The 19,523-nt window shown below is 34.3% G+C and overlaps 1 protein-coding gene across 1 annotated transcript; it reads left to right on the forward strand.

Annotated features, from left to right (window-relative positions):
• Positions 1-3,969: 3,969 nt before the first annotated feature.
• Positions 3,970-17,760, forward strand: LOC113040769 (signal transducer and activator of transcription 1-alpha/beta-like). Its single transcript, XM_026199024.1, has 25 exons — positions 3,970-4,141; positions 5,288-5,432; positions 6,368-6,518; positions 6,666-6,761; positions 6,984-7,073; positions 7,159-7,237; positions 8,953-9,044; positions 9,143-9,294; positions 10,331-10,489; positions 10,567-10,659; positions 10,759-10,818; positions 10,935-10,958; positions 11,053-11,140; positions 11,251-11,292; positions 11,876-11,959; positions 12,052-12,150; positions 12,272-12,407; positions 12,500-12,555; positions 12,659-12,750; positions 13,857-13,996; positions 15,115-15,303; positions 15,396-15,471; positions 17,453-17,522; positions 17,615-17,668; positions 17,737-17,760. The coding sequence occupies exons 2-25, from the start codon at positions 5,305-5,307 to the stop codon at positions 17,758-17,760; spliced, it is 2,274 nt and encodes a 757-aa protein (XP_026054809.1). The 5' UTR covers positions 3,970-4,141; positions 5,288-5,304.
• The last annotated feature ends 1,763 nt before the right edge of the window (positions 17,761-19,523 follow it).

Genomic DNA, 19,523 nt, shown 5'->3' on the forward strand with positions numbered 1-19,523 from the left:
ATGACCACTGATACATTGCACAAGAAGGGCAAGACACAAAAGTTCATTGCAAAAGAGGCTGGCTGTTCACAGAGCTCTGTGTCCAAGCACATTAATAGAGAGGCGAAGGGAAGGAAAAGATGTGGTAGAAAAAAGTGTACAAGCAATAGGGATAACCGCACCCTGGAGAGGATTGTGAAACAAAACCCATTCAAAAATGTGGGGGAGATTCACAAAGAGTGGACTGCAGCTGGAGTCAGTGCTTCAAGAACCACTACACACAGACGTATGCAAGACATGGGTTTCAGCTGTCGCACTCCTTGTGTCAAGCCACTCTTGAACAACAAACAGCGTCAGAACCATCTCAAGACAAAAAGGACTGGACTGCTGCTGAGTGGTCCAAAGTTATGTTCTCCGATGAAAGTAAATTTTGCATTTCCTTTGGAAATCATGGTCCCAGAGTTGAGAGGAAGAGAGGAGAGGCACACAACCCACGTTGCTTAAGGTCCAGTGTAATGTTTCCACAGTCAGTGATGGTTTGCGGTGCCATGTCATCTGCTGGTGTTGGTCCACTTTGTTTTCTAAGGTTCAAGGTCACCGCAGCCGTATACCAGGAAGTTTTAGAGCACTTCATGCTTCCTGCTGCTGAACAACTTTATTTAGATGCAGATTTCATTTTCCAACAGCACTTGGCACCTGCACACATTGCCAAAGCTACCAGTACCTGGTTTAAGGACCATGGTATCCCTGTTCTTAATTGGCCAGCAAACTCGCCTGATCTTAACCCAATAGGAAATCTATGGGGTATTGTGAAGAGGAAGATGCGATATGTCAGACCCAAGAATGCAGAAGAGCTGAAGGCCACTATCAGAGTAACCTGGGCTCTCGTAACACCTGAGCAGTGCCACAGACTGATCGACTCCATGACACGCCGCATTGCTGCAGTAATTCAGGCAAAAGGAGTCCCAACTAAGTATTGAATGCTGTTCATACTTTTCATTTTTATACTTTTTAGTTGGCCAAGATTTATAAAAATTATTTATTTGTATTGCTCTTAAGTTATATTCGGTAACACTTTAGAATAGGTAACACATATTAGTTTCTTATTAGCATGCATATTGATTATTAGCCATACATATTAATGCCTTATTCTACTTGACCTTATTCTACATCCCTAATCTTACCTAATACCTAAACCTAACAACTACCTTACTAACTATTAATAAGCAACAAATGAAGAATTTATTGAGAAAAATGTTGTATTGAATAGTTAACCTAAGTGTTACCTATTCTAAAGTGTTAACGAAATAAACATTTGAAATATATCAGTCTTTATGTAATGAATGAATATAATATATAAGTTTCACTTTTTGAATGGAATTAGTGAAATCAACTTTTTGATGATATTCTAATGATATGACCAGCACCTTTATATATATGTGTGTGTGTGTGTGTGTGTGTGTGTGTGTGTGAGTGTGTATTGTGCATAGTCAGGACAGCAAATAATAAAATAACATTAAAAAGTATTCATTTATTTGCTGTGCTAACTATGCACGATATATGGTTAGTTGCACTTGATTTTCTTTATATATATAGTATATAAAAATAAAACAAAATAAAATAATCAAACAAAAATGCTTGCCAACATTTAAAAGGCAGGAAAAAATGCATTCAAACTGCAGAAAACATGTAAAGCTTGTAAACATTGCAACGTTAATGTACATTGACCTCAGAATTTTTTTCCATTTAGTTCTGCCCTTCGTAAGCAACAGAAGATACTTGTATGTTTCCCGGTACACAAATTAAGTACAATTTACCTTGATCTTCAAATTCCAAAAGCCCCCCCCCCCCCCCCCCCCCCCCCCCCCCCTGTCCTCAGTGTGAAAAGATGCATCTCAAAATCATAAAGTCCCTGCTGGAAAGGGTTCAAATATGTAAAGGTGTTGGAAAACTGAAGAATCTGCAGGACCTTAAAGATTTTTCTGAAGAACGCTGCTCAGTTTAACTGTTCAGAACAAACAAGGGACTCATGCACAACCATCACAAAACAGAAAGACAGTCGAGGATCATCAGGTAACAGAACATAGTACTAAGAACCAAGGGTTCCCAAACTTTTGAGAGGGTTATTTTAATCATTTCAGCATTTTTTTTGTCTTGTGGAATAAATGTTAAAATATTTTATGTACAATATCTTACTCAGGACAGTACTAAATAAAAAATAACATGCATTTAGTATGATCTCTCTTATTTTTGGAAAATTACTCATATTTTCACAGATTCTGCAAGGGGTGCCCAAACTTTCGATCCCCACTGTATATATATATATATATATATATATTATGTACATTGACCTCAGAATAACCATTCAATGTCCATAATCTCATCAATCAGTTCGAAAAATAACTATAAAAAGAGGAGCATTTTGCTATATTTATGTGCTATTGCATTTTAATATTTTTACTTAACCTGTTGTCTACATGACTTAACTCCTCCTATAAAATTGCATTTTACTAATTAAGAAAAACAGATTCAAAGTGTTAAAAATAAAGGTGCTTAAAAGGTTCTTCACAGAACCAGTTTTGGTTCCACAAATAACCATTCAGCCAAAGGTTCTTTAAAGAACCATCTATTTCTCAACTTTTTATAATCTGAAGAATTTTCTTTCTCCACAAAGAACATCTTGTGAAATGTAAAGGTTCTTCAGATGTTAAAGGTTCTTTATGAAACCATTTAGACAAAAAAGGTTATTTTATGGCTTTGTGAAGCACCTTTATTTTCATGCATGATAAGATTTCCAGGATGCATTGAGGAGGAGCCAAACTACACTCAGTTGCCAAGTGATGCTTAAGGTCCATGATATTGGTACAGATTCTGTTTAATAAACAGTGTGTGACTGTATATTTCAAGTTTGAAAAGACATTTAGTTCCAACTTTAAGTGAACCATAGTTTCCAGGTCATCTATGGATTAAAATGCTGATAAAGTCAAGAAAACATGAGCCATAATTGGGTATATTTGTAACAGTAGCCAAAAATACATTGTATGGGTCAAAATTATTGAGTTTTATTTTATGTCAAAACTCATTAGGATAGTAAAGATCATGTTCCATAAATATATTTTGTAAATTGCCTACTGTAAATATATCAAAACTTAATTTTTGATTAGTGATGCATAGCTAATAACTTAATTTTGGCAACTTTAAAGTTGATTTTCTCAGTATTTAGATTTTTTTGCACCCTCAGATTCCATATTTAAAAAATACATTGTAAACCATACATAAATGGAATGCTTTTGTTCAGCTTTCAGATGATGTATAAGTCTCAATTTTTAACAATTTTACCCGTATGACTGGTTTTGTGGCACACACACACACACATATAGATAGATAGATAGATAGATAGATAGATAGATAGATAGATAGATAGATAGATAAAACCTGTTTATTCTGTGGCACCTAAAAAAATAAAAACTGGCACCTAAGTTTTTATCTTGTAGCCAATGGCTCCTTACTCGATTTGTTTTTGTTTGTAGCCCTTCATTAATAAGCATCATATTAGTTTATTTGATAAGTTTATTGAGACAAAAGTCATAGTTAATGGTTTGTTAATTGCGAGATTTGGACCTTAAAATATAGTGTGACCAAAAATGCACAACATAAGATTGGCCCCTCTGTATTTATTGTGGCCCCTCTTGTGCCCCCCAGCTGAAAAAAATCAGAGAATCGCCCTCCTGCATAAAACAAATAAAAAAAGAAATCATAAAATGCTTTTCTGCAACCAGTTTTTACGCGGTGATGAAATAAAGACCTTTCTCAAGTCTACTACGCAGTTTCAGACTTTCAGTTTCTTATAAATCACGTGGGCTACGCTACAACGTCTGGTCCAAAATTCCACCTTGCGTCATAAAAGAGGCCCGGACGCGCTGATTGGCTAGTGCCCACGTAACAAACAAAATGTGGCTTGCTGATTGGTTCGCCCAGCTGTCGCTCAAACACACACACACGCTACTTGCGCAGAAGGATTCGGAAAGGCTACTGGGAAATCAATAACAAATCGACAATAACAGGGAGCTGGCCCGTTCTTCCGCGTTATTCTGCGGCTGTGGAACACATTATTACATATTCGTGGATTCGTACTTTTACCGGATTCGGATAACGTTTGGGGGTGAGTAACAAAATAATAACTTTAATTTCCGCGTTCATTTTATTTTCTCCTGCGTGAAATTTTACAGGAAGTTTTGATCTCACGTTTGATTAATGTTTGATATAACTTACTTAGAAAGAATTAATGGAATCGTAAGATATTAGAGGATTTTTACTAGTAAGAACGCAATGGAAAACATAAAAGCCCTTTAAATAATAAGGTCTTATGTAAACTCTTCTGCAGTTACATGTGGCCCTGACGAATGCAGGCAAAACAATATCATGTGTTCATGAATTCTGTAATATCTAATACTAATAAAAATAAAAGCAACAGAACAACATCGATCAGTATAGCATTATTATTATTATTATTATTGATTCCAACGCAGTCTAAAAGATCAAACTTGCTGAACAAATTTAAAAGTATAAAAAAAGCCACACACATGCACCCACCCACCCACGTTTAGCTAACGTTACTTTAGCTGTCTGAATTAAAAAACACAACAGACGTGTGTTTTATTTATATAAAGACTTAAAATAGATTCATACAAAACCAGTACCTCCAAATCCCACCCTACACACGTGCACGCACGCGCACACTGTTTTCAAGCGTTCAAAATAAAATAATGTCTTTTTGACATTACTAATGTTCAGTTACAGTAATGGTTGTTTCTGTTGTAACGTTATGCATTAAAAAAAATAAAGGTATCATCTGGCTTGTAACGCAATCTAATGTGTATAGACATTCTGTTTTAATGCAAGGAAGCATGCATATATTCACATTTCTGTTATTCTTTTTGCTTTGGTTTTATTTAATGCTACTGTAAACTAAAACTATGAACACATTTTCATAACAATAATAATATAATAACACTCATATTCACTACAGACTTTGCCGTAACAGAAAAATATGTGCATTTTTTATAATAATCATAATAGTTAAAACAATAATATATGGCTTACTTAACAGCTTTACACAAATTAGCTTTTTATGCTAAACGTTTTAGAAGATGTGTAAGTAGCTATTAGGATAGAGAAACACACTACACAAAAAAGCCCCTCTAAGGATGTAGTGAGCCATTCATGCGAGATAGAAATCTCATTATCTTGCATCTTGCAGAGAAATTGTGTTTATCAGCCATAATTTGTCATGTATTTTAATTCTCAGCCTACAGAGTTGCAGAAATGAGTCAGTGGTTGGAGCTTCAGCAACTGGATTCGAAGTTTTTGGAACAGGTCGACCAACTGTACGATGACAGCTTTCCGATGGCCATCCGGCAGTACCTCAGCTGCTGGATAGAAAGCCATGACTGGTGCGGATCAGCATTTTACATCTTTACTACTACGTCAAACACATAACCACAACCTTCTGCAAGTATAATGACGCTAAAAGAACCAACCAAGATTATTCTAAACAGTGTTTTTTTTATGAAGTGAAAAAAGTTAATTGAAAGTATTAATATATTATTAAAATAGGAAAATGGCAAGAAATATTTATATATTTTTAAATGTGCATTTACGTTTTAAGGGTAACTGGAATAATAATATTAGCATATTAATAATATTTTTTTATTAAAATATGAACTAATTCATTTTTAAGGTGCATGTTTTTTTAAGGCAATTCAAATGTTATGATATAAAATGATAAAATATGAGAGTATTATAATTTTTTTTAAAGTGCATTTATTTAAAAAAAATGCAATTAGAATATTAATATTAACATGTTAAAATAATATTATACAAAAATATGGATGAATACGTTTTTAAATCTGCATCTTTTTTTAAAGTAAAAAAAAATAAAATCTAAATAATAATATTAATTATTATTATTATTTGTAATTTTTTTTTTTTACAGGTAAAGAAATCTACTATTTACCAAAAAAAACAAAAGAACTGTTTATTGTACATAAGGCCCTCATGTTGAGATCACATGATGAACTCACTTCCAATATGACATCTTCCAGAAACACAGTATGTTTTGCACACAACGAACCTGTTGTAACAACATTATAAAAGGCATTGTGGGTTCTCCAGAGCTAGTGAGGGCAACAGAAAGGCAAATTCTGCAGGATTAGTTGTTCAATAAGACAAATAAGAATCAGTGCAATGTAAACAATAGTTGCATAGTGCATTTTTCTGATAAAAGGGGCATTATGTAGGCACAAATCTAGGAATTGTGTTAAAAATAGAATTCAAACCAGTTTCAGGTTCATTTGGTGTGAATCCTCTGTTCTTTGTTCTCTTAAAGGGACCATGTTGCTAATGTGGAGAATGAGTCGCTGGCAACCGTGCGGTTTCATGATCTTTTGACCCAGTTGGATCACCAACACAGCCGCTTCGCGATGGAGAAAGACTTCCTGAACCAGCACAATATCCGCAAAATTAAGAGGAACTTGCAGGTGCCTGTCTGCAACTGGCTACACAATCATTTCCTTTTAGTATTTGTGGCACAGCCGCTGAATCATTAGGCAATAAACAGATCAGAAAAACAAGTTGCAACATGCAAACAGTTGAGGTTCTGAGTTCACACAAACCTTGTGTTTCAGACCCTCTTCCAAGACAATCCCGTTTCAATGGCGATGATCATCAGTAGGAACCTTTGCGAGGAGAGGAAGATTCTGGCTGCTGCCCAAGTGTCAGAGGTCAGGAATTATTCAATGACAGCCACTGATTTCCAACACCGTGAAGTTGAATATGCCATTTAAATCTTTATCAAAATCATTTTAAAATAATAGTTCAACCACAAAGAATTTATAGAATTTGTTTTATCTGTAAAACACAAAAGGAGATATTTCGCAATACTGTCCAAGCCGCTCTTTTCCACATAATGACATAATGAGTTAGTAATTAGTATGTTGTTACAGAATCGCACCGAAAACACCCAAAATGACATGATCGTGGAGAAACATCGAGAGATGGATGGAAGGGTGAAAGACATAAAGATGAAAGTACAGGTGATGTACACTAACACTATGGCATTCTATGTCTAATTCTCATAGAAAAGTTGTGTAAAACAGCTTTTTTTAAATTTCCCTTCAGGACACAGAGCAGACTATCAAAAATCTAGAAGACCAGCAAGATGAATACGACTTCAAGAGCAAAACTCTACAAAGCAGAGGTAACAGGATTAAAATATGCCTTATTCGTAGTCAAAAAATTTCAATAAAGAAATTACTAAAATTTCAGCTTTTTATCTATTGCTTATTTTGCCTGTGAAAATTCGTTGAACAACAGTAAGTGTGACTGCATCTTCGGTCAGAACTAGATATTTATTTGAAAAGTATAGAAACGCAGTATTGCTTATTTCGCTCTGGAAAATTTGTCAAAAATTGGTAAATGTGATTTACCTTACGTCCGAACCCGAAGTACTGAAACTAATTATTGCTTATTGAAAAAAATTTAACAATGGTAAGTGTCAGAACTAGGGGTGTGACTGTTTGTATATAACCGTGAGACCGGCGGTTATAGTTGAACACCGTCATTAGAACTCTATAACCGCCAAAACCGTGTCATTAAAATATTTTTTACAAACATTTTTTATCAAAAATTATTTTCATTTTTTAGATAGGATCATAAGATGCGCAATGTATCGGGAGACATGGTTTTTACCACTTAATGAAGTTTTTGTAGAAAACCTTTCTTAAAAACTAATTTAGTTTTGAACAAATTTTATCTTAATTTTAATAAATGTTTCATCAACCAATTGCATGTATTTTAATAAATAAAAAGCAAATATAGCAGACAATGATAACCGTGACATGGAAGCACCAGCGCGCCGCGTTCACTTGCACTGCACTGTGAACTAGAGCGCATCTCATCGTAAATGAAACTCAGTGTAGGCCTATGCCTCATACATTAGCATTAAATATCTTTGCTGCATCCTTTCTAGAACAGACAATGGCTTTTTTTTTTGCGGCTCGCATTAGCAAAGCGTTGCATCGTCCATAGACTGCAAAACAATCAGCGGATGGCGGGCGGGTGCGGCTTTGAAATGTGCTCAAAAATGAGTTTTGTGACAGATCTCCTTAATAAACAGAAATCTCTGCCCCTTTACCGATCAGAGCGCGTGCTGACACGGAGTTAACCCGCTATCTCCAAGATCAACCAATTGACTCTACGGCAGATCCACTAGCATGGTGGCAAGACAATGAAAAACGCTATCCCCCCCCCCCCCCTCAAACGAGAGTAAATAGCTATTTATTTTAAAAATTTTGAAATTCAGTATTGCTTATTTTGCTCTTAAAAATTTGTCAAACATCTGTAAAATGTGATGCAACACAAGTTGGAACTAGCTATTTTTTTCACTAGTAACCTCATCCTAGGTCAGAATTAGCTAATTATTCAAAAAGTACGGAAAATCAGTATTGCTTATGTCATGAAAATTCACCAAACGATGGTAATGTGTTACACCGTTAATTCAGGAGTTGCTATTTTTCATCAATTACTGACATTCAGTATTGCTTATTTTGCTTGCAAAAATTTGCCAAACCAACATTAAATATGACTGAACCTTTAGTCAGGAATAACTATTATTTTGAACAAGTACTGAAACTCAGTGTTGCTTATTCACTTGCGAAAAGTTAGCAATAGTAACTGAAACTACATCTTAGGTCAGAACTAGTTCATTGATCAAAAAGTACAGAAATCCAGAATTGGTTTATTTTGTGAAAATTCTCTAAACAATGGTAATCTGATTCAACCAATTCAGAAAATTGCTGTTGTTTTTTTTGTCAAGTACCGAAGATTTTGCTTGTGACAATTTGTTTAAGATGGTAAATGTCACTGCACCTTAGGTCAGAACTAGCTATTATTTATTTTTTAAAATTTTAACAGAGGAACTGAACGGGACAATTTCAAAGGAAGACCTGAACCGTGAGAGATTGACTATCCATGCCATGTTTGTGAAACTCAACGAAACAAGAACGGTGAGAACATTGGTGATCCATCACATTGTCCTGTTCTGTAATGCTTATTGGTTAGTGAAGAGAAGCAGTTACTTTCAACCTTGTTTGTGTGCCTGTAGAAAGTGATCACTCACATGTCAGAGGTGTTGAACAATATGGATCCGGTGGTCTTTGAGCTAATCTCAACAGAACTGCCCGAGTGGAGACGCCGTCAACAGATGGCTTGCATCGGTGGACTAACCAATGTCTGCTTGGACCAGCTCCAGAACTGGTAACAAACACAAACCACAAATTAATTTATGTTTTCCATCTAACCATAATTTTTTTTTTTTTTTTTTTGAGTAGTAACACTAGTAATACTTTTTTTTTAAATTTGCAATTGCAAAGTTGTAAAAAGCCCATGATTCTCTGGTAAACAAAGCCAGAATGATCATATTAGCAAGATTTTTATAGTTTTAAGATCCTTAAATACTGTCAAAGCCAATGGATATTGCTCATAGTTATATTTTAATTCTGAAATTTGACTGTACAATATGTATTTTATAATTTTTTTATTGTACAGATGACTGGAAATACCAATGGGTTTAAATATTTTTTAGCAAAATCTAGTATTTTCTATGGTAATCCACACAATCTATAGACCTTTTTTTGCTTGCAAAAGTTTTGGAAATATTGGAAATATGTAAATAGTTATTTCGCTAAACTGTTGAAATTGGGCCTTTTTTGTTCACAAAATTTTATAAACCTTTTCCACCTGCAAAATTTTACAGAAATATTCACATTATACAAATAGTTTGACAATATTTAAATAGCGATCATTTTGCTAGACTATTGACCGTAGACAATGAATTTGTAAAAAAAATTTGCAGGCAAAATTTTATAGACATTTTTTACTTGCGAAATTTCACAGAAATATTAACGCTATTAAATATCGACGTATTTAAATATAGATAATTGTGATACACTAATGACAGAAGACAGTGAATTTTACAGACATGCAAAATTTCACAGAAATATTGTAAATTCGCGAAAATTTCGCTACACTATTGATTTGTTTTTTGCTCACAAATTTATGAAATTTTTCTGCCTGCAAATTTTCAGGGAAATATTAATAATATTTAATATATTGGCAGTATATAAATATTGATCATTTTGTAACACCACTGACAATGGACTTTTTTGTGCACAAAATTTAATTTGAGAGACCTTTTCTGCCTTTCACAGTATAAAAATATTGATAATTTTGCTAAATCACACTTTTAGGCTCTATAAAATCACATTTAAATCATATTTGTTTTTCTCCTAAGGTTTACTTCTCTAGCAGAATCTCTGCTTCAGCTCAGGCAGCAGCTCAAGAAACTTCTGGAGCTGGAGCAGAAATTCACATATGAAAAGGATCCCATCACCCTCAGCAAAAGCACTCTGGACGACAGGATCATGATGAACTTCAAAAACCTCATCACAAAGTAAGAAACCTACTTCGCTTGAAGTTTCTTTTCACTGATAATGGATTATTTTGACCTATTTTGTGGATTTTCTTCAGCTCCTTGGTAGTCGAGCGACAGCCATGCATGCCGACCCAACTGCAAAGACCTTTGGTGCTGAAGACGGGTGTTCTGTTCACCCTCAAATTACGGTAACTGTAAACACACAGCAGATGTTTCGCATTTCTCTATTTCAAGGGCAGATAATGTTCAGTTGATGAATGATGAATCACATTATTTCTGTGCTCCAGGCTGCTCATAAAACTTCAGGAATTCAACCACACTGTTCGGGTGAAGGTGCAATTCGACAAGTAAGTGTTGTACATACTCTGACTCGACCGTAAATCATCAAGGGATTTTTTTTGTCTCTAAATTAGCTAGTAAATTAGCATACAAGTTTATTTATGTGTATCTTTTCCTCTTTCAGGGATATTGTTGAGAAACGGAAAGGGTGTGTCCTACAAAATTTCCTTATGCACATATTTTATAGGTATAATTACCCTAAAAATGACAATTTCACTGACTTAGTAATGCTCCTGTTTTAGGTTTCGCATGTTCAACATCTTGGGAACGGCCATGAAGGTGATGAACATGGAGGAATCCAATGGGATGGCAGCAGAATTCCGTCATCTGGTAAAATGAAAAGGAAAAAAAATAGCAAATCACAGTATAGCTTCAGTGTAAAATCATAATTTAATCAAATAGTAAGTCGCAGTAACATTACAATTAATTTTACTTCACAGCAACTGAAAGAGAAGAAAGTTACCGGAAACAGAACAAGTGAGGTGAGTTCAAAATGTTTTAAAAAAAAGTTTCTTCTGATTACCGAGGCTGTAATTATTATAATAATTATTATCAATGTCGAAAACCGTGGCGCTGCCTTGTATTTTTGTGGAAATTGTTTTTTCAGAATATCAGAATAGCTTGATAAATAAAAATGTTCAAAAACATTTATATGAAATAGAAATATTTTGTAACATCATAAATGTCTTTACTGTCACTTTTGACCAATTGAATGCATCCTTTCAGAATAAAATTTTCCACATTTCTTGTTTCTTGTCATCAAATTGTTAAGAAAAGGTCAAATCTGTTATCATTGACTCACCTACCAAAGCTGCATGAGATTTGTTCTTATGTGGACCATAAAAACCTCCAGAAATCACATACAAATTGTCAAGAAATGAGTCCATGACTCTTTGTGTTCAGTTTTCCTAGTCTTCTGAAGTCATATAATCATTTAGTGTAAGAAACGAGCAGAAATGCAATTCCCTCTTTGTGTAGCTCTTCTTCACTTTTCAATTTCTGCATAGTCGAGCTTTAAACTTGCTAGAACAGCACCTCAACAGTTCTCTCTTGCACGTTGGGCAGGGCCCTCTGATCGTCACGGAGGAACTTCACTCCATCACCTTTGAGGCTGAGCTCTGCTGGTCTGGAATGGTCATGAACTTCGAGGTCAGAAGATTCTTCAGAACAACCGAGTTTAAAAACACAAACGGCACCAAATCATGATCATCATCCGCTTTCTTCTCTCTCTCCATCTTCAGACCACATCTCTGCCCATAGTTGTGATCTCCAACGTCAGTCAGCTCCCCAGTGGATGGGCCTCCATCATGTGGTACAACATGCTGACTTCTGAACCAAAGGTAAGTCCTCTTCAACACTACTGGTTTAGGAATAGATATAAGCTCTACATGCACCACAAAGTAGATTTCTGGAGGCTTTTCCACAGAATTCCATTTTCTTTGATTGTTTCTTTTTATCCAGAACCTTGCGTTCTTCGTGACTCCTCCTTCAGCCACGTGGGGGCATCTATCAGAAGTGCTGAGCTGGCAGTTCTCCTCCATCACCAAAAGAGGTCTTAACCAAGAACAGTTAAGCATGCTGGGTACCAAACTCCTTGGTAAGTATGATACACTTACTTCACACAGAGCACAACTGATTCTCTCGGAACAGATGAACTAAATGCACAAGCGTTGAAACTTGGGCCCACAGGACCTAAAGCGGTGATGGATCCTGAAGCTCAGATTCCTTGGAATAGATTCTGCAAGGTTGGTCTATACAAGATTTTTTATTTTATCCATTAAGTCGAAATGTCCTAGTTCCAGCTGTTTGTTTAGAAGTGATTTGATTTGAGACTTGTGTTCGATGTAGTCTGGCAGTGAGAAGAACTTCACCTTCTGGCTGTGGATTGAAGGAATTTTGGACTTGATAAAGAGACACCTGCTGAGTCTGTGGGATGATGGGTAGGAAACCAGATATGTTTGAATTATGAGAATCCAGCTAGGAACAACATCTTATATGGTTCTAGCTGGTCTAGACGGTTGATCACCTGGACCGACTTGGTCTGTCTGACCATTTTGGGCAGCCACCATTTCACATACCAGGGTTATTGTCGTTAACAAAAACTTTAAAGTGCTCCTATTATGGGTTATTAAAGGTTCATATTTTGGTTTTGGGAGTCCCCAACAACAGGTTGACATGCTTTGTTACACACTGTATGAAAGGTAATTTTTCAAAAATTCATAAAAGGGGCTCTTTAATTTTAAGTTTATTACGTTTAAGCTAAAGCAAAAAAATAAACGAATGTAACCCTGGTCCACAAAACCAGTCTTATGTGTTTTTTACATTGAGATTTATGCATCATCTGAAATTGAAAATTGAAAATCTGGAATCTGAGGGTGCAAAAAAAATCAAAATAGAGAAAATTGCCTTTGAAATTTGTCCAAATTAAGTTCTTAGCAATGCATATTACTAATGAAAAATTTAGTTTTGATATATTTACGGTAGGAAATTTACAAAATATCTCCATGGAACATGATCTTTACTTAATGTCCTATTGATTTTTGTCATAAATATATATAAACTAATCAAAATTACAAAAGCAGTAAAGCACATAGCATAATGAAACACAACAAAATTGTCAATATAAGATGGAAAACTTGAAGTAAAGTGAGTAAAAATGGAATTGCAAAAAACTGAAGTAAGTTTAAGTTAAAGCTCTAAAATAAATAAAAAACTGAAGTAAAAATAAATTAAGCCTTAGTAGTTACAGTATATCTAAAAAGAACAAAAAACTAATACAACTGACAAAAGCATAAAACAAAATGACAAAAAATTCTAAATATGAATAAAAACTAAAATATTATATAAATAATACTAAAATAAGTGTCACAAAATTATTACATTTAAGCATAAACGATAGCAAAAATACATAGAAATATCTTTAGGAATGTTCATTTTTAAATTTGATTGTGTCTATAGTTTCAAAGTGTAAAAAGATGCCAAATTGTGTTTATATTAATAGACTTGCACAGTGGAATTCTGCTTTAACCCTGTCTATCTTTCGCAGATGTATAATGGGCTTTGTGACCAAAGACCGAACTAAAGCTCTGCTACATGACAAATTGTCCGGGACATTTCTGTTGCGCTTCAGCGAGAGTAACCGTGACGGAGCCATCACCTTCAGCTGGGTTGAACACGACGCAAACGGTGAGACGTTCCTTCACTCTGCGGAACAATAAAGAACTAATTAAAACAAATGTATCTGGTCTTTAGTGCTGTCACGGTACCAAAATGTCAGTATTCGGTACCGATACCAGTGAAAATCCACGGTTCTTGGTACCAATTTCGGAACCAAAGCCAAGCACAAAAATATGCTAATAAAAAAAAAAAAAACTTTTATCACTAAATATAAAACCATTGCCATTCTTTATACTAATTTACAATAGTGTTTAAAGTTTTTCTACAAGTAATATAATTATGAAAAACAAGTAAACAAGTTTAACCCAAATTTAATTTGTCTTTTATTTATTGATATTTAAACACATTTTATGTTTTGGTAAATAAAGGGGATTTGCTATTAAAATTAAAACATGGAAGAAATATTGTGGGATTTATTTAAGTTGAAGTTTTATAATTTTTTCAACAGTAGTAGCAGTATCGCATACATTCAACTAAATAATAGTAATATTTCTAGCCTTTATTTAAAAATGAACTTTTATTTTGACACTTGTTTTACTCAGATGAAATGGTAAAATGCTTGTGAAGTGACTCAGTTCTGGTGATATTGTTTATGTATTTATGCCCTCATCGCTTCAGTCTATGTAGTAAACAAACCTGCACATCTCTGCCATTCACACGGAGATGCGCAGAACATGCAGGATTCATATTTCAACCAACTTTTGTGGCTTAACATTTACAGATACTGGTCCATATGGAGATTTGATTTGATTAATTTATGCTAACTTTGACAAATTCCATGACTGTCCATATTAAAATGTAAGTTTCATTTTCATGACTGAATTTTGAGATTCCGTCTGCGTTTTCTGCTTCGCGGAAATCATATCGCTGTATGCATCAAGAACCGGGTTGACCGGGTACTCGGTACCACCGGTACTTAAAGAAACCTGGTACAGTGACATTTTTATTTTTTTAGTACCGCCTTGGTACTGAAGTACCGGGTCTTTTGACAACACTACTGGTATTGAAATCAAAACATCCAAAAACAGCTCATTTTGATTTGGATGTCAGTTTCGCTTTGGCTTCAAATCAAATGTGTTTTGCAAATGTAATGCTCATGATTTAGGTTTGGTGTTGTGTTTGTTTAGAAGAGCCGCAGATTCGCTCCGTTGAGCCCTACACGAAGAAGGAACTCTCTGCCGTCTCACTTCCTGACATCATCCGCAATTATCGCGTGATGGCGGCCGACAACGTCCCAGAAAACCCTCTGCGCTTCCTATTTCCCAACTTACCCAAAGACGAGGCCTTCAAAAAATACTACTCCAAACCTACCGACAGTACGAAACACACAGTTGCGAACTACGTAAAATATTAATAAATGTATAAAATAATGTATATATATATATACAAAGACTTTTGTTTTATCCAGAGCAAGAACCAATGGATGTGGATAAGAAGTTACATGAGGGATACATAAGCACCACTCTCATCTCCATCTCTGAAATGTAAGTCAATGTTAACCCTCTGATGCTACTTGCATAGTGGTCAAATGAATATACTATATTTTAGTTTGATGTTTTATACTTAATATTTTGTATTTTAGGACAATTTATGGGATTAAATGATATTTATGGAATAGTTATGATCCATTTATTACCTGAATAGACCTGAAAAGGAAATTTGTTGTAAAAACTGTTTTAAACCTTACAAAATGCACAAAAAATATACAAAATACAATTTTAATATTTTTCTGCGAAATATATATATATATATTTTCCAAAACGTGTTTCACTCAAAAACTGCATGAAAATCAAATCCAAACCTAAGCAATTTGTGTTCCAAATTTGAGGTCGATATCATGAAATATGAGCTTTGAGTAAGATTGTGTTTGGGCGCAGTACCAAACATTTCCACTAGATGCAATTTGCTTCCCATTAATTTCCAATGTGGGAATTTTTGATTGCAAATAGTATAACGTTGTACACACAAAGCGAAGTGAACATTCACATTGCGTTATCACTCTAGATTACTATATTTTTCGTGTCCCTTGCGCGAATTAAAACAACATGCATGCACGCTTGGAATTTGCGTGGAAGGTGCAATTAAGGCGAATATTGGGTCTCATTCATGAAACATTCGTAAATATACGAGTAAATTTCTGAGTGATTTGCGCGTAAAGAAAACTTCCCGAAAACTCTTCTCCTGATTCACAAAAACTTCGTAAACGTCAGATGTGATAGTGAAATGTGTGTGTGTGTTAATGAATTCCAATCAGTCGTAAATGGGACGCGCGTGCACGCTCACTCTCAATTACCATAAATCCCGCCTATTAAATCCGACTGACAACTATATATGAGCATCATATTATGACACTAAACGAAGGATTTCAACATGTCTTCTCAAAAGCGACTGAAAAAGAAACATTTCTCAGCTGCAGAAATTGAAGTTTTATAATCAGAAGTTCATTCAAAACGCCACATTTTATTTTCAAGCGTAGGCTACTAGTGGCATATCAGGTCCTAAAAAAGGAAGTTTGGCAGCATATTACAGATCCTCCCTTACGAAAAATTACCATGGTTTTATTATAGTAAAACTGTAGTAACCCATGGTTTTTTGGCGTATTGACTCCCATTTGTCTAACCACAGATTTACTACATATACCGTGGTTAAACTGGTTAATATAGCAAAACCATGGTTAATTTGTGGTTACCATGGTTTAACTATAGTAACCATGGTTTTTTGGTTTCATTTGTAGTAAAACCATGGTTAATTTCCGTAAGGGCTATTACTGGCTCTCATAATAAAAGTTAAAAGAAAAACTGTATCTAATTAATATATATAATATTTTTTTCAAAATGCTGTGTAAATATGTACCCGATTATGAATTAAAATGCAGCCGTATTAATGAGCAAAACGTTCAGACGTTAAACGCACTATTTACGCGTGGCTGGGAGCAGGTGTAAATTTCTTTCGTACCAACTAACATTTAGAAAATACGAACATTTTAATGAATCCGAAAATTTACGCCAAAACCACTTTACACGCGATTTACACAAAAATTCGTTCTGCTCGTGTTTCATGAATGAGACCCATTGTGTTTTGTGGCAATCACATCATCCAATTCGCATCATTCTTGCCATCAGACGTGAATTTGCATTTATTTGAGTATTTGAGTAAACTACTTGTTCAAATAATTAAATTTGGTGCACACAGCCACACACACCATAAGTCTAACTGCTTTTTTCAGGACCGTGTAACCTTTTCAAATCATGTCCATGTTTATTTATTTTTTTTTGTGTTCACATAGCGCGCTCCAAAACCTTTGCCAAAATTCAAACCATTCTGATTAAGTAAAAAACAAAACAATAAAAACATAAAAATCAAAAAGTAAACAGCACATAAATAAATCCCTTACATTCATTTTAAAATGCCATTTCTATGCTAACGTACAGGACTGAAAAAATAACTGCTTTTAAATAATTTTAGGCAGCCACAAGACTATAACGACACACTCATGCCAATGTCGCCTGAGGTTTATGGCGAGCTGGAGCGCATGGTATGAAAAATTCTAATTATACATTTACAAAATAATTTAAAGAAATACTTAGAATATTAACAGCACTTATTCTCCATTTCTCTCTTTTTTAGAACCGATATGTCACCGATTCATTAAATTTTGAGGTAGAGTACTATCATTCCTATGTATGTGTATATCTAAATATAAAATGAAAATAGATTCTGATACTGCTTTTTTGTTAATTTTTTCACAGCCCTCAGACTTGAGTCTCTCGTAAGTGACCTGAAAGGACAGATGATGCAGAAAAAAATCCAAATGTTTCCTTCATTCTGTGTTTCTTCAGCAATAACGCAAATGAAAGAGGAACATGTAGTCAATGTATAGCCATTGGGTTTTTGGTCCTCTCTTTTTCATTCTAACGTTATTTGAAAAACACTGTATACGCTGTCAACTATAGCATAAAGATATCCAAAAAGATCAAATTAACCCCCATAGTAATGCTACTGTTACTACAGCACTCATTCTTGAAAACTTTTTAGACAGTGAAGTTGTGAATGAATAGCACTTAAATTTTCTTAGATGCCAAGTAATAGAAAATGGAGGAGAAAGAGGGGGGAAAAAAGCTAGATGGATACATTTCACAAAATCTTATTTTCTGTAAAGAAAATTAAACCTATTTTTAGGACTAATAAGAGTTTAATTACTGTAATGCAATCAGATATTTTATTAAAATGAAAGTGAAAAAACTTTTAATTCTAAAACATTACACAAGAGCAGTACATGTCATACTGCCTTGGATTTTTAAATTCAAATAAGAATAAATGATTGTAGTACAGCAATTTAACTAATAACAAAATGACTGTATTACAGTAATAAAACTACATTATGAAAATAATGTGAACAAACAAAACAAAAACAAAAAAAAACACAATGGTCCTCAACAAATATGGTCCTAAAATAGGCTTTCTTTTCTTTAAGCAAGTTTTAGAAACTATGTTTAAGTTTCTTCTGTTTGGTTTTGGGATAAAACCTCCCAAAGATACATCCAGAAAGAACTATGACAGGCCTGACTAAACCCTTTAAGCTGTTTCCTAACACCGTTTCTAAATATGTGAAGAAAAAAAGAGACTGGTGCTCTATTAGTGTTATGTTCCCTTAATGTTGTCACTTCTCACTTTTTGCACTGGATTGGACTGCTGTGTTTAATTACAGAGCAATATTTGATTTTGTCTTATTTGTTTTGGACATGATAGAAAGTTATTACTTTGGAATAACTTAAACCTCTGCACCTTAGAAACTTTCGGCACAGACCAACGATATGCAAACCCCACATTGGCGAAATAAAAGGTACTGTGTCGAATGTGTGAAAAAAAAGAGATAATCTTATAAACATTGCAAAAATGTTTTAAAATAGCTAAAAATTACATCTTTGAAATCTCAATTGAATGGGTATCTGTCTGATGCATGTACAGCTACAAGATAAGAAAAAATTATATCAAAAGTTATGTATGTTCAAAGACTTTATTGTTTTTATCTAGTATTTCTTGTGTGGAATATATTGATCAACTTTGACGTTAAATTCATACTAATCTAGAACATCTACAGCATGGCATAGTTAAAGGATAGAAGGATATTAAAAGGAAATATCACAATAACAATGCAATACATTCGTAGTAGTAATAAACAAATGCAGAAAAAAATAATAACAGCTTTCTCTGCAAAATAAACAAGACATTACACAATACAACAAAAACTGACTAAAAATATGTCAAGGAAACTAAGCAGTTTTCAGTAAAAGTCAGATACGATCGGTGACCTACTTTTGTTTGTACTCGAGTCTCTTGGTTGAGTTGCTTACATTTTTATTCCAATAAATAACACATTTTCCACAGTTTATCCTGTACATACACACACACACACACACACACACACATTTACAATATTTTAACAACAGTGTCCCTCTAGAAAATATTCACATAACTGAGATCTACTTAGCTTTGGAGGTTTTTCAAGTATTCTCGTGCTTCTTTGTCATCCGTA

This window comes from Carassius auratus, chromosome 22, assembly GCF_003368295.1.
Source record: "Carassius auratus strain Wakin chromosome 22, ASM336829v1, whole genome shotgun sequence".
Taxonomy (NCBI): domain Eukaryota; kingdom Metazoa; phylum Chordata; class Actinopteri; order Cypriniformes; family Cyprinidae; genus Carassius; species Carassius auratus.